Source organism: Malania oleifera, chromosome 8 (genome assembly GCF_029873635.1).
Source record: "Malania oleifera isolate guangnan ecotype guangnan chromosome 8, ASM2987363v1, whole genome shotgun sequence".
In the NCBI taxonomy this organism is placed as follows: Eukaryota; Viridiplantae; Streptophyta; class Magnoliopsida; order Santalales; family Ximeniaceae; genus Malania; species Malania oleifera.
Genome location: NC_080424.1, coordinates 94949538 through 94973538, shown reverse-complemented (window position 1 = coordinate 94973538; position 24001 = coordinate 94949538). Strand labels below are relative to the sequence as shown.

General features: G+C 35.7%; 1 protein-coding gene across 1 annotated transcript in view; it reads left to right on the top strand.

The window, feature by feature from the left end:
* Window positions 1-20157, top strand: part of LOC131161554 (uncharacterized) — a 32484-nt gene extending 12327 nt beyond the window's left edge. Inside the window, exons 8-16 of the mRNA XM_058117388.1 lie at window positions 2505-2673; window positions 2853-2934; window positions 3036-3132; window positions 3634-3730; window positions 14978-15071; window positions 16053-16125; window positions 18719-18892; window positions 19003-19125; window positions 19657-20157. Coding sequence (XP_057973371.1) covers window positions 2505-2673; window positions 2853-2934; window positions 3036-3132; window positions 3634-3730; window positions 14978-15071; window positions 16053-16125; window positions 18719-18892; window positions 19003-19125; window positions 19657-19821 — 1074 coding nt within the window. The 3' untranslated portion in view covers window positions 19822-20157. The remainder of the gene's footprint in view (window positions 1-2504; window positions 2674-2852; window positions 2935-3035; window positions 3133-3633; window positions 3731-14977; window positions 15072-16052; window positions 16126-18718; window positions 18893-19002; window positions 19126-19656) is intronic.
* Window positions 20158-24001: the final 3844 nt, after the last annotated feature.

The following is a 24001-nucleotide window of genomic DNA, read 5'->3' as shown; positions in this document are numbered from 1 at the left end:
TATATAACAGTCCCTAGGAGGTTTCCCTCCAATTACCCAACCACCCCAACGTTTAAAATTCAAAATGCAAAAAACTGCTCGCAGCCCAGAACTTCTTGTTAACGAGAATAGGGGATTCGTCGACGAATCTATCCACTCGTCGACGATCCCATTTTTCTGCTCTCGGTATCTCAGAAACTCTGAACTTTTGGGCTTCTCGGGATCTTCTCGTCGACGAGCACAGGACACTCGTTGATGAGTCCTTGCTGTCTCCTCATCAACGATCACAGGGCACTCGTCGACGAGTCCCTACTGTGCTGCCCCTTCATGTTTTTCTTTCTTTTTTGTTTATGAAATCCAAAGTATAAAAGCCACACCACAAACAATAGTAAATGGTTTTGGTGTTTTCCTCTAGATGAGTCTTACCTTTGACTCAAAAGTTATTAGAAGTAAATTTAGCTTGCAAGGTAATGGTAGGGATGCTAATTTGGGGTTGAGATGTTCCTTTGAGAGTCCTTGGAAGTGTAGTTTGCAGATATATCCTCTTTTTATTCCTTATACTAAATCTATGTGGGTAACTAGTACCACATTCAGTTTTGGGTAGACATTTGCGTGGGTGGGTGATTGTGCGCTTTGCAGTTTGCACTTTTCCTCACATGTATGGGCTGTCCTCTTTCGTAATGATCCTATATCATGGATTCTCTTGGGATTTTCATTTTTTTAGGTCTCTTGATGATAAGGAGGTGTTGGAGCTCACTTCCTTATTATGTTTGTTGGAGGGTAGTTGTCCTTCTAGGACAGACTATCCATAGTTGGTCGTTGATACTTTGGGGAGTATTCTTGCAAGACTTTTTTATTTTTTTTTAAAACCTTTTTGAGTATTTAACACATACAAACATGTTTTTTCCTGTCTCATTGTACTATTTAGAAGGCCAAAATGTCTACTCTAACATTAAGGCTTTTATTTGGTTAGTTGTTCACACTTGTTCTTTATAGAGTTAACACTAACAATCTGTTGCAGAGTAGGAGGACTTTTAAGGCTTTATCTTCAGATGATTGTTCTTTATGTTTTGATAGTTCAAAATCTATCTCTCATTGGTTATCTTCAGATGATTGTTCTTCATGTTTTGATAGTTCAAAATCTGTCTCTCATTGGTTCCTTCATTGTTCCTTCTCATGGGAGTATGGGGCTTTGGAGCATTTATTTAGACTATTTGGAGAGAATTGGACGTGTCCAAAGTTGGTGGAGGATCTATTGGCTTTCTCATTTCAGTTTTTGGGAGTAAAGATGGTTTGACGTTTTGGAGGAGTAGGCTTTTGGCCATGTTGTGGGGGATTTGGTTGGAGCTGAACACAGATATAATTATGGGAAAGAAGATGCCTTCATATATGCTTTGCAGCTGGTTTTTCAAAGAATTGTCTTTTCCAGACTTACAGTATGATTGTAGGGCAGTGCTGTATTGATATTTTCCTCTTTCTTTTTTTTCATCTTTCTGTGTTTGTTCTTATATATTCTAAGGAGGATTTTTTAAGCGTCTTTTTGTACTTCCACTTCACTTTAATAAAATTTCTTTTTTTTTTTTCTGAAAATGTAAATTTTATAGGTAAAGGCAGATAGGGAATTAGAATGTGAAGATGGTGTTCAATCTTTAGAACGAGACTTGAAAACACTATTTTCAATTTTAAAACTGAAAAACCTTATTAAGAACCAGCTTGACCAACTGGCATATTCAGATCTAAACTACTTTATAACATGGTGATCACACCGTTTCAAGAGAACTTCAACTAACAAGATCTCTGGTGTTTCAAGCTTGTCCATTCACTTCTCCAATGTTGTTATATGCTGGCTAGATGGCTATTCTGCTTTATTACATGATTGATCATTGTGTGTTTAAATGTTAGGGTAAAAGACATTGATCTCCCTTGAGGTTTTGCAAAAAGATAAGGACTTCCCCTAAAGTTTCAAAAATCCCAGGGACCCCTCCTGAGATTTCAAAAATTCCACAAACCCCTCCCCTGAGATTTGCTAAAAAGACACAAAAATTTCCTTATTTTTCTCAAAAAAAAACAAATATTTTGAGGGGTATAAGTATCACAAAAATCAAATGTCAGGGGAGGTCTGTGGGATTTTTGATACCTTAGGGGAGGTCCTTGTCTTTCTCCCAAACCCCAGGGAAAGTTACTGTTTTCTGCTCTTTATGTGATTGCCTTTTGCATTCTCTCCTCGTTTGTGAAAGTAGGGTCTTTTTTTTAGATCCCTCAAAGATTGCTATTATTGGCAGCAAGTTTCAAAGATACTTGGAGCAGATTTTCAATGGCAAGCATCGCATCTTACATGTGCCTGTGTCCCTTTTTTAGCACCGCACACACCATTGATATTATCAACAAATTAAATTGCATTTTTGCCCTTTGGATGGCAATCTAAGCCAACAAGAAATATTATTATTTCTTTAAGGTTGATGTGTATATATGGTAGTGGATCAGTAACCTGTAATTAACTGCTTGGTTCTTTAACTTTATTTTAGATATCTGATACTGTAATTGAGGATCGTTTCCATGTTGAGCATGGGAGTGATGAGTGGTATGAGGCATTAGAGTTGCATTTCAAGTGGCTCCTTCAATATAGAATCAGCCCATATTTTTGCAGATGGGGAGATAGCATGCGTGTTCTGACTTACACTTCCCCGTGGCCAGGTAAATTAGTGAAGCAGGCCAACTTTAACTTGAGCTGTTATACCCACTTTTTCATTTATATTAGTTGATATTATATTGTAACTAAACTTTAATTTCATGAAATTACAATCACTTATTGTGAACTAAATTACTTAAGAAGGCAGAGTTGGCAAGTCTAATGTATTTTTTCCTTGTTGCAGTTGATCATCCAAAATCAGATGAATATTTTTCAGATCCACGCCTAGCAGCCTATGCTGTACCACATAATCGAGTAATCTCTGGGTATACAGTTGGTTGCCCATGTTGTCCTGCCATCCCTTGCCCCCACCAACCATTTCTCCCAGCAAGCACTGATCTGCTTCCATGAACTATTTGACATGCAGTGGCGGTGATGCAGCAAAGGACTTCGTGCAGAAAGAAGTTGAGATCTTGAGGACAAAGACTCACTGGAAGAAAGCCTATTTCTACTTGTGGGATGAGGTATGTTCAAGTTGGTCAAACATACAAATCTTCCTGAAGCATGGATTTTTTAAAACTCACATTGTTGAGACTTGAGTACCCATGGGATCACTTTTGCATTCTGCATTGAGTACAGCCATTTGCTTTTTTTGGGAAATGTAAACTATAAAGTGTGCTGCTTCGAGATTAATTTCTCTTTACCTTTGTGGAAAGTTAGCTATGTTAGAAAAATTTCCCTGATTTTATTTCTTTTTTCCCCAGTTATTTCACACATGGCTCCTTGATTTTATGACTCATGGACTCGGTCCAAGCATATTTTATGATAATGTTTCATGGAAATTTGGCCCAACTTTGAGGCATCATGTGCGGAACTTTGTGAACCATTGAGCCGCATTAGTGCGGATTCTTTTAATTTTTCTTGTACCTAATTTTGTTATCTTCTTCAAAAGAAATTCTTCATTTACTAAAAGAGAGAGAAAAATGTATTATGATACACTGACATTCATGATTTACTTCTATCAGCCACTAAACCTGGAACAATATGAATCTCTTCGGAACATAGCAGCTGAGATTCATGCTTATGCTCCGGATGCCCGTGTTCTAACTACATATTATTGTGGTAAATATTTACTGCCCCTTTTAATAAGTTATTAGGTACTTATCCTTTTTGTTGCTTTTCAGTTCTCTATGAGTGAACTTGGTGTGTGTGTTCTAGCACCTTGCAGTGTTGGCTGGGAGAATTTGTTGAGGGCATTGGAGCCTGGGGGGATTTGTACTGTGAGGACATTAGAGCTTGGAACTATTAGTGGGTTATCTTTGTGGATTCACTGTTACTAAAAATCTATTCTGATTCTTAGGCTGCAGTGGATTGGTTCACAATTGTATTTTTTCCCTTCTTTTTAACTCTGTAATGTCTTTGATCCATGATAATTTGGAACTGGTGAATCAGACTTGAATGAATGGTTAATCATTTTTGGAGAGTAACCTTTTAGTATATAATACATGAAATATGCTTGTTTATATTAGTTGTGTGTGTGGAGGCATACAAAATTTTGGTAAATTTGTATGTCATTGTATGTCAATATGTTTCATGCAGATATATTTACAGTTATAGATTATTCGTATATTCAAATCTGATCTAACATAAATATAATTGAATTGGATCAGATTGATCTCTGATTATTGATTCGAATGGGACTGATTCTAACTTTAATCATCTAAATTGGATGTTTCTCCAGATTGAATCTTATTGCATTATATTTTCCCAGCATGTGATCCACTTAGAGGCCTAACTGTTCTGGCCATATAATATCTTTGTCTAGGTTTGGACATCTAGAGAACTTGTTTACCTGAAACCTACAATTATTAAATTGATTTTTTTTTTTTGCCAATTCTTTTGTGAATTCCACCTGACTGAATTGGACTGTTAATGGGCTGCCAGCGTACTTATTTCTGGCATAGATTTTGGAAACTGTGCATGCATTATACTTTTGTTTGTATTATGCAATTTCTTGTTACTAGTAGGAGACTAAGAGGGGCACCTGCAATGCACTTGCCCAGCTCAATATTGACTGTAATTTTGTAAATACCTAGGTCGATTATGTTAAAGCATGATATACATTGTTGGTCCACAACCTGACAGCTTAAGCTTTTAGGTATATTGGTATTCTAGCATGGTATCAGAGTTGGTTACCAGGGGGTCCTGGGTTCTAGTCTTGTTGCCCATGTTTATTGTGTGGTGTTTAAAAAATTATTGTATTCCTTATCATAGGTTTTACTTATCATGTGTTTATCTCTCCACATGTTGTTGGATTGAATGTGTAGGGGAGTGTTAAAGCTTGATATATATTGTTGGTCCACGACCTGACAACTTTAGGTAAAGAGGTATTCTAATAAATTTCAAAGACAATGAGAGATTTCATGTCGCATACAAGTTTAATTACATTTCTATCAAAATAATTTATTTAGTTGCAGAAACATGTGAAAGTGTCATGTTATTTTTTTGGAGTGCCAATATCAGCTCTATAAAAAATAATAAAAAAATTCCCTAAATTTAAACTCCATTACATAAATAGAAACTGAATACAACTATATTTGTACAACTAATGTAGACTCCCACTTAAACTTCATCCATCTGATCCATAGTACCTAACTCAAGACTGAGGAAGCATCATTACAGTAGCTATGCCCCAATTACAGAAATGCCTATTAGATGAATGTTATAGTTTCATATGAAGAAGGCATGTAAAACAAGTCTAAATAAAGAGAGGAATTATAAATTTTATGGTAAAAAAAAAAACGACATAAAAGATTTATCATTTAGGATAGTAACAACAACAACAACAACAACAAAACCAAGCCTTTGTCCCACTAAGTGGGGTCGGCTATATGAATCCTTTTCCGCCAATTTGTGCGATCATGGATCATTTCTTTTGATAGATTCAAGGATATTAAATCCTTACTCACTATCTCCTCCCAAGTTAATTTAAGTCTACCTCTACCCCTTCTACTGCCCTCCCACAATAACTAAGTCACTCTTCCTCATAGGTGCACTATGTGGCCTACGTTGCAAGTGTCCATACCATCTGAGTCGTTCCTTCCTTATCTTATCTTCTATAGGAGTTACGCCTAACTGACCACGAATATGTTCATTCCTTAATTTATCTTTCAATGTTATACCACTCATCCATCTCAGCATTCTCATCTCGGCAACTTTTACTTTTTTGGATATTATGTTTCTTCGTCGCCCAACATTCCGATCCATATAGTATAGCTGGTCTTATAGCTGTCCTATAAAACTTCCCTTTCAATTTTAAGGGTATTCTACAATCACATAACACGCTTGAAGCACTTCTCCATTTTACCCAACCTGCTTTAACTCTATGCATTACATCATCTTCAATTTCTCCTTCAACTTGCATAATAGATACAAGGTATCGAAATCTACAAGTGCTATTTATTTCTTCATCATCAAGTTTAACTTTGTCTCCAATATTCCTCCTATCATTACTAAAATTACATTTCATATATTCTGTTTTATTTCTACTTATCCTAAAGCCTCTAGATTCCAAAGCTTCTCTCCATAATATTAACTCAGCCTCTACTCCATCCCTAGTTTCGTCAATTAATACAATATCATCTGCAAACAACATACACCATGGAACCTCCTTTTGAATACTCTTAGTCAATTGTTTCATCACTAAAGCAAAAAGATAAGGACTCAAAGCAGATCCTTGATGTACAACTATGGTAATTGGAAATTCTCTAGTTTCTCCATCTATAGTCCTTACACTAGTCATTACTCCATCGTACATATCCTTAATGACATTGGTATACCTACAACATACACCCTTTTTTTCTAAAACCCACCAAAGAACTTTCCTAGGTATCCTATCATATGCTTTCTCAAGGTCAATAAATATCATATGCAAGTCCCTTTTCTTTTTCCTAAACTTTTCTATCAATCTTCTTAAAAGATAAATGGCTTCCGTGATAGATCTTCCAGGCATAAAACCAAATTGATTTTCTTAGATATTCGTTTCTATGCTTAATCTTTGTTCAACTATCCTTTCCCATACTTTCATCATATGACTCATAAGTTTAATTCCACGATAGTTATTACAATTTTGAATATCTCCTTTATTTTTGTATATAGGTATTAAAGTGCTTTTCCTCCATTGGCATTTTCTTAGTTTTTACAATTGTATTAAATAAATTAGTTAACCATATAATTCCGTTATCACCCAAGCATTTCCAAATTTCAATTGGGATGTTATCTGGTGCCATAGTTTTCCCATTTTTCATCTTTTTAATGCAAACTTAACTTCGTTAACTCTAATTTTGCGAATAAATATTATATTTTTAGTCTTTTCCTCATTTGACAATTCTAAGTTTAAGCCTTCTATTTGGTTTTCGTTAAACAACTTACTAAAGTAACTTCGCTATCTTTATTTGATATCTTCGTCCTTAATCAAGACAATATCATCCTTACTTTTTATACATTTTAAATTTTCTAAGTTCTTGCTCTTCCTTTCTCTAGCTTTAGCAAGTTTAAATATATCTCTTTCCCCTTCTTTTGTACCTAATCTATTATACAAACTATTAAAAGATCTATATTTAGCTTCACTAATGGCTCTTTTTGTATCTTTTATTGCCTCCTTATATTTTTCAAAGTTATCTCTATTTCTACATTTTTGCCATGTTTTATACCAATTTTTTTTTTGTCTTTATGATTTTTTGTACATTTTTATCCCACTACCAACTCTCTTTGCTATTCAAGAATCTTCCCCTTGATTCACCTAAAATCTCTTTTGCTATTTTTTTAATAGAACTAGCTAATCTATTCCAAAGAGTATTTGTATCTATCCCATCCTCTATGGTCCAATCCCCATATTTGATCATTTTTTCTTTAAATTTTATTATATTTTCTTCTTTTAGGTTCCACAATCTAGTTCTTCTACACTTGTTTGTTTTATCCTTTTTCTTCCATTTTTTAATACATATATCTAACACTAAGATTCTACGTTGTGTGGCTAGGTTTTCACCTGGAATAACTTTACAATCCTTGCATGATAAACGATCTACCCTCCTAGTTAAAAAAAAATCTATTTGACTTCTATTTTGTCCACTTTTAAAGGTTATTAAGTGTTCTTCTCTCTTCTTAAAGTAAGTATTCATTATACTAAAATCACATGACATAACAAAGTCTAAGATCATCTTCCCAAACTCATTTTTGTCTCCATATCCATATCCTCTATGTATCCTCTTATAATTTTTATTATCTCTTCTTGCGTGTCCATTCAGATCTCCTCCTATAAATATTTTCTCAGTCCCTGGTATGCCTTGTATAATACTATCCATATCTTCCCAAAATTGTCTCTTAAGATTTTCTGCTAAGTCAACTTAAGGAGCATAAGCACTAATGATATTTATTATCTCTTGTCCTAATACTATCTTGATTTTTATAATTCTATCATTTACCCTAGTTACATCCACAACGCTATCTTTTAAGTTTTTGTCTATAATAATGCCTACTCCATTCTTATGTTTTTCTTTTCTAGTGTACCAAAGTTTAAATCCTGATTTATCGATTTCTCTAGCTTTCTCCCCCACCCACTTAGTTTCTTGAAGGCAAATTATATTAATTCTTCTTCTAATTATTGTATCCACAATTTCCATGCTTTTATCCGTAAATGTCCCTATATTCCAAGTTGCTAATCTAATCCTAGTTCCTTGAACTAACATCTTTACCTGCTCATGTCCTGAATGATGCAGGAACCCTTGCATATTTGACATCGTACCCAGGCGCCGACACGGCGCGTCGCTTTGGGGCGACAACCTAGCCCACCCTCGCCCACTTTTCGCTATACCTGGGTGGTTCAAGTGCAACGCATCGCTCGTAGGGGACGTCCCAGCAAATATTCGGTAAGGATTCATATCATAGTGATCTGACAAATTTTACGCTGGCTGTCATCTGTAAGCCAGCAATTTTTTAACATTATTCAGGATTGTAATTGACAGATCACTAAAAAGTCATATAATCGTGTAGCATTTTAATTCATAATCTAACAACATTTCATAAAAGGAATGAAATTTTCACGGCTTGAAAAGAAGTTGTAGATAAATAACAAAAATGCAATCATTTGACAACAATTTAATGCATGGACTGAATGAAGAATAATAGTCACATTTATCACTTTGAACACCACCAATTAGTTGATTTGGAGGATCTCTTTTTAAAAGCTCTCTCTCTTATATTAGAGCTTCTCTCTTTAAATTTTAACACTCTAAAAACAGTGGCCTTCCTCATCACTACCTCACACCCTGCGACTTTATTTTACCCTTTCTTTATCCCAACATCTCCATAGTCCTTATGTCCCAACATCATCCTACCCTTTCTTACCTGCATGCATTGTCCAAGGTTAATGAGTTCATAATCTTCCTCTCGGTGCTCTTCGCTTCTCTAGTATCAGTTATACTTCACCTACATCTTAAAGAACCCTGACTCTTTAGTAAATATTCCCAACACTGTTTAATCATTGCAACTATCATCTGCCAAGAGAAGAATGACAAAGAGGCACAATATTAATACACAGAGAGATGAGGTGGCTTGAAAAAAGCTAATTTGAGAAGAAAGCCAAAAGGCTGAAATAATGTTGGAGTGTGTCTGCAAGAAATGTAGGAAGAGAGCGATAGCCTCATCTGGATCCTCAGGAGGGCTATCATTGATATGGAGAGGGTTTTATATCATGAAATGAAGCTTAAGGTTCAAGAAGGGTAACGTTTCTATCACTTGTGCAATGAAAGGCTCTCTGCACAAGAAGGAATATGTCATTAATTTAGCAGAAACATTAAGGATGCAAGGAACCAATATGTACTAAACATTATCTAGACTGCATCCCTCACAAAAGTTTGACATGGATTCACACTCATCTTCCATGGGAAGAGAAAGGTATGGTCCAGGTTTGAGGCTCAAAGAAGGATATTTCATCATCTAAGGTGGAGCATGCTTTAGAGAACTATGTTTATGGCATTTTGAGCTTCTCTTCAAATAACGTTCTTGTGTTAGCTACATAAAAGGAATAGGGTCCGACTCTCAATTTTCTGTCAAGGGTTTTCTTATTTGTTCATTGTATATTTTCATCTTTTTTGTTGTTTTTTCTTCTAGTAAAGTATTTTCTTTTTAAAAAAATATTAATGCAGAGAGTTCATCGTTTTTTATCAAAAAATAAAAATTTTTTTGGATAACCTTAATTGAAAATTTGAATAATTACTACATATTTACATACTTTTTTATTCATAATTTACTCAAATCTGTGCTTCCAAATAGATTTATTTTATAATTTATTTCATACAGGTGGGGAGGCTCCCCTACTTTACATTTTTCCTATGTGGGACAATGCCTGCCCACTACTTCTTGCTATCTAATATAGCTTCTTTTATTATTAAAAAAAAAAAAATGCTTGCCCGCCTACCCGCCTGCTGGAGTTTGTTGCAGCACTCAACCTTCCCTATCCCAAATAGGAAATGCGTAAGAGATTCAGGCTCTCATCTCTCTATTAAAGACTTGCCTCTTATCCCACATTGGAAATGCATGAGGTTTGGCTCTCATCTGTCTATAAAATTCTACTGACCCTGTGGTCTAAGTATATTACTGCATATATTGTTCTTCTGGGCCTAGCTAATCTTTTTTTTACACTGGCCCATACCTCAGTTTTCCAGTGCAGGACATTGAATTTTTTTTTTTTTTTTTTTTTTTTGAGAACTAAAAAAAAGAAGATATTTTCATGTGTTCCTTCAACGGAGGAAGGCAGGTACCTCATTCCATGACCCTTAAAGTAGTCTTCAGACTCTTCTCAGGTCGATAAAATGGTCTGGACATTAAAGTTAACCAAATTTGCAGTGCATACAATTCTTTCATGCTTTTTATATGTAGAGACATTGTGCTTACTATGTAATGATGTGTTTTAGTTAGATGTAGGTATGAGGACTTTGTGTGCTGTCTCAGACAGTTATGACATTTTGAGTTGAGAATTGTTTCCTGTTTCCCTCTCTCCCTCTTCTCTATTTCTCTTTTTTTTTTCCCTCCTTTCTTTTGCTTCCTTCTCTTTCTTCCCTTCTCCTCTCTCTCTCTCTCTCCCCCCCCTTCTTTTTAATTCTTCTGTCTGTTCCTCTCCCTCAATTCTCTCCGTGGTTCAGTTTCTTACTGTCCTATGTCAATTTGGTATCAGTGCCGATTCAAATCCACAATCTTACACTGCTGAACACTCTTCCACAAAGCCAAACCACAATCACTGTATCTCCATTTCTGCCATCACTGATTCAGATCAGATCACTGAAATTTTAAAATTACAAAGGCATTCAAAGTCTTTGCAGATGCATTGTTACTGTCCCTCATCCTGCTGGCCGAAGTTACTGTCCGGCTGCGCATGCACCCCACTTGCTGGTGATGCACATGTGAGTCTGTGAATGATATCCAGCACTTGAGATTTTGATATGCAGTGTGATTTTTTGATTCCGGACATGGTATTTTGCAAGCATGCGTGATCTTTTGATCTGAATTGCTAGAAGTTGAATTGTCAGTGTCCCATACATAATGATCTGTTTTCGGGTTGTTTTGTGGAGACTTGAGAGATTGAGAGGTTAGTTTGAGATCGTTACATGACTAAGCTGAGACTCATTGCGAGTTGTGCAGTCTTTTGTGAGGTAGCCAAAAATTCTCCCCTTACCTTGATTAAAGTTTAAAATGATTAGGAAAATTAGTAATTTGCATAATTCTAAGTTTCCTACTTCGAACTTTTTTTTTTTTTTAAATCTGCCCTTTTCATATGAATTCATTTGGTTCATTCATTGCATGAATCCTTGTTCATGCCCATAATCCCTCATCATATCATGTAGGTCATGTCAAATCACATGCATTATGTTCAGTAGTCTGATGTGTGTGCATTGTAGTAATTTTAGGGTTCATATCACTTGTAGTCGGTTTAGTCTTCCTCAGCATCATTGTACCATATTGCATTATCTGCGGCCACCATTTCTTAGCCACACAACATATTGGTGTCTATTCTATGATGGATTCTTGACTTCCTAGTTCTGATGCCATATGGCTCACTGAGGATGTTGTTTTTTGAGAGTGCTTCTGAGCTGTTGGATCATACTTACACTCTCTGAAGGTAGGTTCCTTTCTGCCGGAGGACCACTTGCATCATTTAGGCTGCCTACTTGACATACTTATTTTCAGTGCAAATTTAAGAAACTATCCTTTTGTGTTGGGGTTACTATGTAATTATATGTTTAGTTAGATGTTAGGTATAAATACCTTGGTTGTATGTTGTATGATACAGTTATCACATTTTGAATTTAGAATTGTTTCCTGTTTGCCTCTCTCTCTCTCTCTCTCTCTCTCTCTCTCTCTCTCTCTTCTGTCTTGTTGTTTCTCTTTTTTTCCTTTCTTTTTTCACTTCTTCTCTCTGTTTCTCGTCCTCAATCTTTCTCTCTGTTTCTGTTTCTTACTGTCCTACATCTAGTGGTCTCTCTGGATAATAATACTGAAAAGTAAGGTGTACTCCCAAGAGGGGGGTGAATTGGGTTTTAAAATTTTCTTTGTAAACTTTTAGTTAAGTATAACCCTTCTTCAATTTTAGTTTTGATTCAACAAATATATATATTCAACAATCACACTCTTCACTCAATTCTTATCAACAAGAGATAATATTGCTAATTAAACTTTCAGAATTTCAATAGATGAATATTTAGATCAGATTTTATTTTCAGTATACTTCAAAGACAATATTGATATTTGAAAGTTATCTTGAGTATCTTGTAATTTTGTTTCAATAGAATAATTTATTTCACAAGATTCATATCAGCTGTGCATTCAACAATTTCAGCAATGCTTCCAATATTCAGATTTAGATTTGAGCTTAAATATATAACTGATGAATAACCTTTATAAACAAGGAAGGCTTGATTTCTTCAATATGAAACACAATAGAAAATTCAACCAAGCTTCCCAAACTCAAATATTGATGTTAAATATGTAACATGAAATATGCAACCAATTAATTTGTTAATGAGCTTTGGTATTAATCAATCAATGCACTTCCTTTAATCAAGGTTTACGCAAACGATTAATCAACGTATTCTCTTCAAGGTTTCCGCAAAAGATCAATCAACATACTCTCTTTAATTAAAGTTTCCACAATCTCAATAACAAATTAATTTCCAACAATTAAATAAATATCCATGGATTTATATATGCAGAAAATTAAATGAGAGTAGGGAAGAGAGTGAGACACGAGTTTTATGAGGTTCAGCTATACCCGCCTACGTCCTCCTCGTCTTAGGCAACACACCTAAGGATTCCACTATACCACTCTTTTACGGGTAGGAGCAACCTTACACACACTTTTGGGGGCAAGAGCAGCCTTTTACAATCCCTCCTTCAACTAGGGTCGAGCCCCCTCTCTAAGCGATACCCCATGCTCGGTACAACGATTCAACAATCCCAAACTGTCAAGAAAAACAAGAAACAAATTTGGTGTGCAAAAACACTCTCAACAAGAGCTGATTAGTATAATAATTTAGCACTACAATATACTTCAATTCAAAAATAATAATTGAAAGAATTTGAAGCCTTAGAAGTATATCACCGTGAGCTTTCTTTTTTTTGATTGAAAGAATTCAGAATATGCTCAAAATTTGTGAGAGTTTCACAGCCAAACTCAGTAGAGAACTTCAGAGAATTTGAGAGCAAGAGAGCTTTGAGAGCAGGAGCTTGTTTGCTGTGTATTGCTTGGTGTATGAGTCCTTAGCCTTGGGAGGGTATTTATAGATGTTTAAACAAGAGTATTTCGTGTTCCCCAAGTGACTTGGAGTATTTCCCAAGTTTTCATAACGTTTAGAATTCAAAAACTCAAATTTGGAAACTTCCTGTTATATTTAAAATTTGAAATTTTGAAGAGTCAGTCGACTGGGAATAAAAAGTCAGTCGTCTGGATTCATTAAAACACTGAAAATTTCAAACTCAGCAAGGAGTCAGTTGACTGGGAACAATGAGTCAGTCGCCTGGGTCCTCTTGGGTTCTCTCAAAATCAGTCTATTTATTTGTCAGTCGCCTGGATTGACTTTGTCAGTCGCCTGGACAGACAAAAAACTTGATTTTTCATTTTGTTTCCTATTTCTTTTTGCTCTTTTGCTTTTCCCAAAATAATTTGAGACTTTTGAAAAATATTTTCCGGGCTTTTTCAAAACATGGTCCTCTTAGTCAATGAGTTTACTAATGAGTTTCAAATTCAATCAAATTATCATTTGAATGAAGTACTTACATAGAGACTCTCTTAAGATTTAATTCTATTCTAAGCTTGGAGTTTTCATGCTTGTCATTTGTTTAATCCATCTTGCCTCTGAGCTTCAATTCTCTAAGCTTCCATCAATTCTCTAAGCTTTCATCAAGGTGTCTTTGGAATATGTTCTTTGAGCTTTCATTTCTTTTTCCTGTATTCTTGAAATGAGCTTTGTGATAACTTTGAACTTGAGCTTAAAAACCTGATTCTTGAAGTATCATCACTTTCAACAAAACATGTTAAATTACATTTTATTTGTTATCATCAAAACAAGATTAGTAAGCCATGTTAGGCCAACAAACACCTCTCTCAGTGAGCCTTGATGCAGATCTCATGAGGGAAAAAGCTATGACACTATGAAAGCCAAGTTATTATGTTGTATATCTGGGATTGTGTCTTCTGATTTTTCTTCATCAGTCCCATCAATGCAATTTTTAGACATACTCTTTTTTTCCCTGTATTTTTTTCCATAAGAAATAAACATATTGTGTTTGTTATGCTGATGTCAGCATGAAGAGAATACGGTTACTGTAAATGTCAGGGCATTAGAAATTCAAGATTTAAACTAGGCACTTGTGGTGCAATACAATGACAAAAGGTCTGTTTATGTTGAATTTGGTATCCATTACTATATTGGTCTGCTTCTAAAAGTGTGCATGCTGATGGGAGATGGTTATTGGTGGTTATATTTTGAGGGGAAAAAAAATAATAATAAGGCATTTCTGAGCAGCTTGCAAAAGATGCTTCTTTATTAGCTTAGTGTAGCATCCTTCTTTGGCTTGATTGGCTATTCGCAATTGAAGGGAGGGAAATAATGTCAGTGCGTCTACTTGACTGTTATTGAAAAGGCCCATCAATATAGATCGGAATATGGTGTTTAGTTTGATTGCCAGGTCAAAGCAACAGTTTGAGCTTACACATTATGTTTTTAGAGTTTTTTCTAGTGTGATTGATTGATTTTAATGTATTACATGATTCTAAAGATGTTTTTTGATGGTTTAACCGTTTATTCTGTTACGCAGGGCCAAGTGATGCACCTCTTGCGCCCAGTACATTTGAGTCTTTTGTGAAAGTTCCAAATTTTCTACGTCCGCACACCCAAATTTATTGTACAAGGTAAATGCTGATCAGAAAACTTGCATACAAGCTGAATACATAAACATGTAAATATGCGTGCACATATTTGTACACAATTTTGAAAGGCTCAATTGAGGCTCGTCTCAAGGCAAGGCATGCCTAAAATGCCTTGAGGCTCAACCTAAAATATCAAAAAGGCTAACACATTTCGCTTTGAGGCTTATGCATTTGTACAAAAGGCATGCCTTTTATGCATTTCTCATTGAGGCTTATGCATTTTGAGTGTGTGATTCTCAATTTAGATTTGGTTAGAAAATATTAACTCCATGTTTATATAAAATGAGTGTCATAATATGAGTTGGTTTCTGGAACTCTTAAACCTAAACATTTCCAAAAAAGTGAGAGTTGTGTCTTAGATTTTGAAAATAATATGAACTTTGTAATGTTATGGTTTTCTCTTGTCATGATTCATTAAGTTTGCAATTTTTTAGTGGCCAACATGTAGTTTGCAAGTTATATTTGATTTGTTTTACATTATACTTGTGATTTTAATTTTTTTTTTAATTTTTTTTTTAAATGTATGTAATTTATTTGCATAATTTTTTCTTAGAATAGAATTCTCAAAAGGGTTACGCCTTGCTCTCAAGGGTTAAGCACCTCGCCTTACCCCTTTGCCTTTTAAAACATTGTTTTATATAGTCTGAAAATATGTGATCTTGCTTGAATAATTCATCACTTGGTTGAGCAAGCAAAGAGGCATGCAGCACACATGCTACAGGAAAACAGCGCACATGCTACAGGAAAATGTTGGGCAACCAAATGATAATATTTTTAAATTTTGAAATTATATTTTGTACACATTAGGCTTACTTTTCAAGATTAGCGTTTTATACATTTATGTAAGTGAATAGCGTTAGATTGGAACGATTTTATATGGCATTAATACTTTTCTTTCAGTGATTGTTGGTAACACATTCTCTTGTATCTGAAAAACATCTTGTATTTTTGCCCCCCTTGCAGTGAGTGGGTGCTTGGTAACCGTGAGGATTTGGTTAAGGATATCACTGCAGAAATACAAACAGAGAATGGTGAGGTAAATAAGGGATGATATTTTCCTTTGGATTTCATTTTTTGTCTTCCCCAAAGCAAGAAATAAAATTTGGAATTCCTAATTTTTATTTATTTTTTTTGAGTCGATGGGTGAATCTGATGTATTTATATGAATCTATAAGGCCAATTCCATTTTTGAAGTTACTTCCAATGATACCCATGATTTATATGCGCCATAAAAATGGCATAATTTCTTATGATGCTTAAAAAGAAAAAAAACAATGCTGACTCTCCCTCTTCTATAAATTCCCCCATCATCCTACAAATTCTCTGACTGCCCTATTCTATCTCTTTCAATTTTAAGAGGGTCAACTGTTTAAAAAATGTAAAATTTAATTGCATCAACGTTGCAGGTGCCATGCCCCTAGTTTATATGCTGGAATTCTAGGTTTCAACTATCACCTTAAACAGGACTCAGTGAATCTGTTTTACTTTACAATGGAGTTCTATTTGTATCTTCTGTCAAGATTCTATAATGATGACTTTTGATTCTAATTATCTCTCTGATTCTATATATATATATTTTTAATAAAAATGAACAAACAAACAAACAAACAAAAATCTCCTGAGTAGGACCCATTTTGTGGTGGTCCTGCATCGTTAAATTTGTTCCTTGCACTGGCCTTTCTATAATGTGTTTTTTTAGTCATTGCTCATTTAAATTCTGTTTCTAAAAATGGATCTAAGTGTGCTAGGGCCATTAGCCCACCCGCTTCCCTTTTCTTTTTATGTGCAGCCTTGAACCATTGTTGTGATGTATGTTGGAAGCGTATTTTGAATTTTGGAGACCGTTGACATGTAACAAAAAATTGTGTTGTGTGGTCAGGCTTTAAAAAAGTGAAAACAGAAACGCAAATCACGCAGGTCTAACATTTCTAACTGCCCTATAAGTGTTGCAGTTTTTCCAGAGCATGCGCACACATGAAACTGGTACAGATCTGAGGCCTGTACCATTTTTCATCTGTCAGGAGGGTTTTGTTGCTGTTAAAATTCTGATAGCACAAGTTTGCTCCTTTGATAAGAAATCTAACAATCAGGTGATTGAAAACTTTATGATATTGATTAAGCAGAGTAGCAGAACAATGTCATGGGTAATTCTGGTTCTGTGGTACAGCGGAGATATTAATTATGGAAGAACAGAAGGGTGGGGATAGAACGCAGCAAACCTTATTTTTTTTTTTTTTTTCTGTTAATCCTCTTCTATGCATGTGTGCTACAATCAGTTGTGCTTCTAAACTACTGTCGCAATAAAATCCTTTTGTCAGTTAATTACAATCCATCTGTTTTCATTAATGATTAGTGTCAATATATCATATTGTGATTGGCCTGATTTTGTTCAAAATGAGTTGGTGGGGGGGGGGGGGGTGAAAATTTGCATTGAAGAAGTTTAAACAACCACCCCCACCACCAAGCCTTGTAAGCACCCTAGTTGGGGTTAGCTATATGAATTCTTTTTCGCTTTTATGCACAATTTAGAACAATATCCTTAGGTGTTTGCCAAATCCTTTCTTACTACATTGAGCCATGTTATTTAAGTCTACCTGTGAGCTTCTCAAGGACTTGGGGCTGAAGTTAGTGTATGTGTTCAATCGAGAGTTTAGAGTAAAGGTGTCTCCTAGTCCTAGGTCTTATGAGAGGCAAAAGAAAGAGTTGAGAGGGAGTTGCAAAAGTTGAATGCTTCTATTAATAATGGGAAAAAGAATGGTAGGGGTGGAGGGCGTTGTCATTTGTTTAATGAAGTTTTGTAGTTGGAAAGTGATGGCTCTTGGGGATGTCAATAAACGTAGGGCAGTCTGGGAGATTATTTTGTGTCTCTCTGACGTTTTGTTACAAGAAAGTAAACTCCAGGAGGTTGATATATGCCTTTTTAGGAGTATTTGGGGTGTGCGATTTAAGGATTGGGAATGCCTGCCCTCTTCTCAAGCATCTAGGGGCCAGTTTGTGGTGCGGGATACTAGGTGGGCTTCTAGGGTAGACAGTCTTCCTGGTCTTTTACTTACTCTCTCGGTCTGTTTGGAGGTTCTTGGTAAGGGCTGGTGGTGGGGTTTGTCGCTGAAGTCCTTGGTATTGGTTTAAGTCTTCGTTCAGAAAAATCCTTTTCGTATTTATGGCTTTGTTCCCCTAACTGGCTTCTAGATACAATTGAGTAATCCATGAGATATTAGCTACTGGTTCCATTGAAGAACTCTGAAACTTGAGGTGTTGTTCTAGAGTTCAAATGTTAGAAGTGTGCTGAGGCTTGCATCTGAAGTGGATTACTTGTCCATTGGGCACTGTTGCCTCTTTAAAAATCTCTCTTCTTTGATTTTATTTCATTTTTTGGTTGCCAAAATTTAAAGTTTGTTGAGGAATTCATGAGATTTGAAGTTAGTTAGAAGCTAAAAAGATAACCCAAGTTTTTGTTTTAGCTATTTTTTCATTATTTCGTTTTTCTTTTATTTTCCCCCTTTTTTTTTTGGGGGGGGGGGGAGGGGGTTAATTGTTTCCTATTGGATTTGGACGCTATTGATAAAATTCTTTAGTGGCAATGTGGCATTGTAGTAGTTGGTACATGAGCAATTTTGTCGTCTTGGCAGGAATGGTGGACATATGTGTGTATGGGACCATCTGATCCTCATCCCAATTGGCATCTTGGTATGCGAGGCACACAACACCGTGCTGTGATGTGGCGTGTATGGAAAGAAGGTGGCACGGGCTTCTTATATTGGGGCGCCAACTGTTATGAGAAGGCAACGGTTGCCAGTGCTGAGGTATGTTAGCTTGGAGACTTTTTTCACATAGCGCGTGGATTTCTTCAGAATTTTCTTTGTTGCTATGTTGTTTTTTTTGTTTTCACAAAGCAAGGTGTGTTAATGAACAGATTAGATTTAGACGTGGCCTGCCTCCCGGTGACGGTGTTTTGTTCTACCCTGGTGAGGTGTTCTCATGCTCGCATAAACTGGTTGCTTCAGTTAGATTAGAGCGTATTCTGAGTGGCTTGCAGGTACACTCTTTTAGGCCATTCCTTGAATGGTCATTTATTTTTTTTATGTTGAAGTGTATATTTAGGTATGGGTGTGCTTTTGTGATCTCAATGACAAAATTCTCAAGCACTTGAAATGCAAAATTAAGGGTAATTCCCCTCATAAAAAAAAAAAAAAAAAAAATCCCATCAAATGTAACTATTTGGTTTCCTTGGGGGATCTTGTTGTTTCTAGAAATTAAGAAGTGAATTCAAACTAATCCTAAAACAGTTTATTAGGTTCAATTGCTAGGAGGTTTTTCTTTTTAATTGGGTCTCAATAATGATGTAGTTTATTAAATTTTTGTATCTTTTCTTTATTTGGCATTTCTTTTTGTAATATTATTTTCTCATGAATCTTCGGAGTCTTTTGTGTTTTTTCATCAATTTCCAGAACTTTTACAGTATTTTGAATTAATTATTGAATTTAAGTTTGTCATCCATCAAAATTTGGATCCCAAATTTGCCATGGTTGCTGTAACTGTAAAACTGCTGATTGGTGTTGTATTATAGGACATCGAGTACCTAAAGCTCTACACTTCAAGATTCGGAAGAGAGGAGGGGCTGGCTCTTCTGGAGAAAACTGGTGTGTACTTAGGTCCTGAACGCTATACACTGGAGCACATGCCAATTGATGTGATGCGGGGTGAGATCTTCAGCACATGCCAATCAATGTAATGTCGGGGTGAGATCTTCAGTACACATCAGTCCCAATACATTATTTTTCCCCCATTTCGTGTTTATTTTTCTTTTTCACTGTGTTTGTATTTGTATTTTCATGTCCATAGCAACTTTTCTATGCTTAGAGAGGGGAAATGGTTGACAAAGTTGGAATATGTACCAACACCTCTTGCGAAAATTACAGACATACAGTAATTTAATTTTATTGAGGTCCTTAAATTCTGTGTAAGAAATGATAGCAGAGCCCAAGATCATTACATTTGTAAACACTCGGTTTCACCGAAATAAAAGAGTGTCATATTCTGGCCAGCATGCTGGAATTGGTTCTACTCAGATCCTGTTTGTGATGGCATATATGGCCCTGCTTGGCGTGATTTAGCGATACATTGGACAATTAGGTACATTGGACAATTAGGGATCCCAAATTAATTTTTGTTAGGAGTGGGAGACATGGACGTGCTGGATGAGTTTCCCTTTGCATTGCAAATTGCGTTTGCAACTTTATTTTATGTTTCTATTTTGTTTGAATCCCTTTATTTTATGATTTTTGCTTTGCAAGCGTCCAAAAATTTAGTATTGTTTGAATTTTCTGAATTGTTCGAAGCTACTGTTGGGTGCATCAACTGAACTAAAAAATGCTTGGTTGATTTTTTTTTTAGGGACTTGTTTTAGTTGGATGAAATATATTTGTTTAATGGGTGCGAAAATATTACTCTCCGTGGTTCCTATTTCTTGTGGGGTATGGGATCCCCTTTTCTCTTGACTAAGGGCTAATTTAAGAGTTCAATGAAATGACTTCTTCCTCTTATGGGTCTATAGTTTATTATTAAGACTCCATTTTCTCTACTACACGTCTTGGAAATACAAAACTTTTGTCTTTAAAGATTTTACCATTTTGTGAACCAATTCAATTTATGGGACACCTCAAACATGTCCTTAACGATGTGGTAATTTTCCCTCCCTTCCATAAAAAACAAACTCAATATTTTGGATGCAGAGATTGTTAATGTTATTGAATTGCCGAACATTTTTCCCACATAAGCTGGTTGTGACACACTCTAGTCCTCACCAAATATCAATAGTGATTAGTGCAACTTATTCTCAGACCTCATAATGGTTGCTGCATACCTTTCACCAAACGGCACTACTGCTGAGATTGTTCACTTTATGCCCGAATGGATTTTCTCACTGGTGCTGTACGGCGTACTGGGTTGAAGATATAACAATGGCCAAAAGTTTTTGACCTCTCTCTCTCTCTCTCTCTCTCTCTCTCTCTCTCTCATATATATTCATGAGTAAGCATTGACCCATGCATACACAGGTGGCAACTGACCCGTCTGTCTCCCCAATTCATTATAGCTAGGTTGGCTCTAGCGGTCACCCATTTTTGTAAAGCTATAAAAGGTGGGCGATGTATATACGCGCGCACACAGAGATGTGGTGTGAAACAAACCAAGATTCAGGAGTTTTTTTTCCAGTTTATTATTAATTTATAATAATATATTAAATAATATCCTATTCGAAAAAATTATTCATAGAATGATGCTCACGTAATCTCGTTACTTGGTATAGATTTAAACAAATCTTGCTATTTAGTATAATGAGATTTAAACAAATTTCATTAGATCAAAACCAAGATTTATCACGCGTCAGGACTAGTTTAAGTCTAAGTAATTTAAAAATAAATTTGTTCATAATCAACCTAAAGTTAATTTGAAGTGTCGAGCAAGATGCATCAACTTGTTTGGTCCAGGGAGATTTGCCTGACACGTGGCAAATCTCATTAGGCAAATCTCATTAGGTCAAGTAGCAAGAGATTACGCGAGTGTGAGAATACTTTTTCCGAACTGGAAATTATTTAATATATTATTTAAAAATAGCAATAAAAACTCTTCAATGCAGGCATTGCAGCGTATTGGAATCAGTAAAGGGAAGAAAAAAGCAAGGTGAAAGCGAAAACAGATAATCAAAGGGGTGATGATTGCGCCAAAGCCCCATCACTCATTTTATTTTATTTTATTTTTTTAAAGAAAGGAAAACAAAAAACTATGTTGACATTTGAGGGAGGTGGGGGGTCATGGCTGTGCACCTTCCCCCTCCAGCTGTGTACTGTGTACGACTTTGGATAATTGGATCAAATCTTCCACCTTGCTACTCGTCAAAAGTAGATCGCTTTGAAAATCGAATCACCTCCATTGGATCCTCACCAATGTTTATCTTTATCCCCATGGCTAATGCTCATGCGATCATGCTTCTATTATAACAATTAGACACCACCACTGGTCCCTCAGCACGCAGCAGGGGTTAGCACTCGGCCCTCATAGGCTAGGCCATCTGAAATTTTTTGAGCGGCCATCCCAAGACAGGATCGATCTCCCTTTGCCAATCATGTGCTTAGTGCTTGCCAAATTATATCCCCATCATTGTTTTTGCTTTAAGCTTTAATTCTCTCTTCATCTGCCCAACTTTGTTTGATCAAAGTAATAGGACAAAATTAAACTTTGACGAGTTTAAACTTTCAGGCTTCACTTAAAATTTATTTGATTAATTATTATAAGTATGTCAACAGATAAATAATAATATTTTTATTTTCTAATTTGGTGTCGCTTGAATGATTCGTCCAAATTGAAGGTCAAATTTTTTTTCCTTTTTTTTTAAAGAAAAAACCCTTCCCTTTTCTTCTATCTCCCTTTTTTTTTTTTTTTTTAATTTGGGTTGGTGACGGTGTGGTGACCTAAGAAGGGGGCTGATCTCCACTTGTTTTGGGTATTCTTATAACAGCGTGTGGTTTAGGAGAGAGAAGGGTTTGGCAATCTTTGGGAAAAAGAGGGATGGCTTTGTGTCTTTTTCCGAATCTGGACGGGGAGCTCCTCCAAAGACACTCTTGCCGAAAGTTTTTGGCTTCTTTTTCAAAGGGAGCAGAAAGGAATAGAACAAACTGTTCAAAGGCCATGTCATGCCGAGGGCACCCTCTCCACTTAGTAATTTTGTGGGTTTTTGTTTTAAGAAAATTACGACAAAATTGTATGTGTCATCTCCATCTCGAAGAAAATACATTCATATGACAAAATTATACTAAATTTATATAAGATTTTAATAAAATATAATATAAAATTATATTAAAATTTATCAAAATCCACTTAAATTTAAATTTAAGATATAAAATTCATACTCTCAAAGGGCCCACAGAAAATGAATGTAAAGATGACAAAGTGGGAAGAACAAGGGAGCGTCAGTGCATTTAATAAATTTTCCTTTTAAGAATTTTTTTTAATAAATTGGAAAAAAAATTCTCTCAAAATTCTCAATATTGCTATAGCTCTTTGAAAATAAAAAATAAAAAAGGCCCACACATTGAAATGACAAGTAAAGTGAAACTCGAATTTTTTAAAATTAAAACCTCTAGAAATTAAAACTTTTATGTTATAAACCTCGGATTTATAATATATATATAAAAAAAAGACATAGAAAGATAGACTATTTTTTCATTCCAATCTAAAATCAATAATCGTAAACCAATCCCAAAAAATAATATTTATTTATTTATTTTTCAAAAAAGCCAAACCTGTTGAACTCAACACCAGGATTCACGAGAAAGCCCAAGCATCACCCCACGACAAAACCCTAAATTGTCATCTCCCTCCCGTCGTCCTTATCGCCTCATTACTTCCGTTACTGTTATTATTGCCACCCGGAAAAACACATTTTCACTTTTTCGCAGGTTCCCTTCTTTTCATTTTTTTCCTTTTTTAATTTTACTTGCCTTATAAGAGAACAAAATTTTTTGTTGCGCTTAAAAAAAGGATCGGGAACCGAAATCCCCGCACTGCCCCTCTCGCGCAACAAATTGGGCAGCTTGGTGGGGGCATTACCGTCTTTCACCCCGTCGGTGTTCAGAATAGTCCACAAAAAGACACGGAATAATAATAAACCCCCGTTCAAACCCCCGCGCTAAACGACAACCACCGCTTCGTCCGACTTCCTCCGACATGTGTCGTCCGTTGGCGCGTTGCGACACGTGGACGGCTCGATTTGCTCTCGCAGCCAACCGATGACTGGATACAACAGACTTGGACTCTGGGTTAGGCCCTTAACCATGGTTAACAGTGCAGCCAAAATCTCTAACCATGGTTACCTGACGCCGCTTTTAACTATTTTACCCCCACTTTTTTTAAAT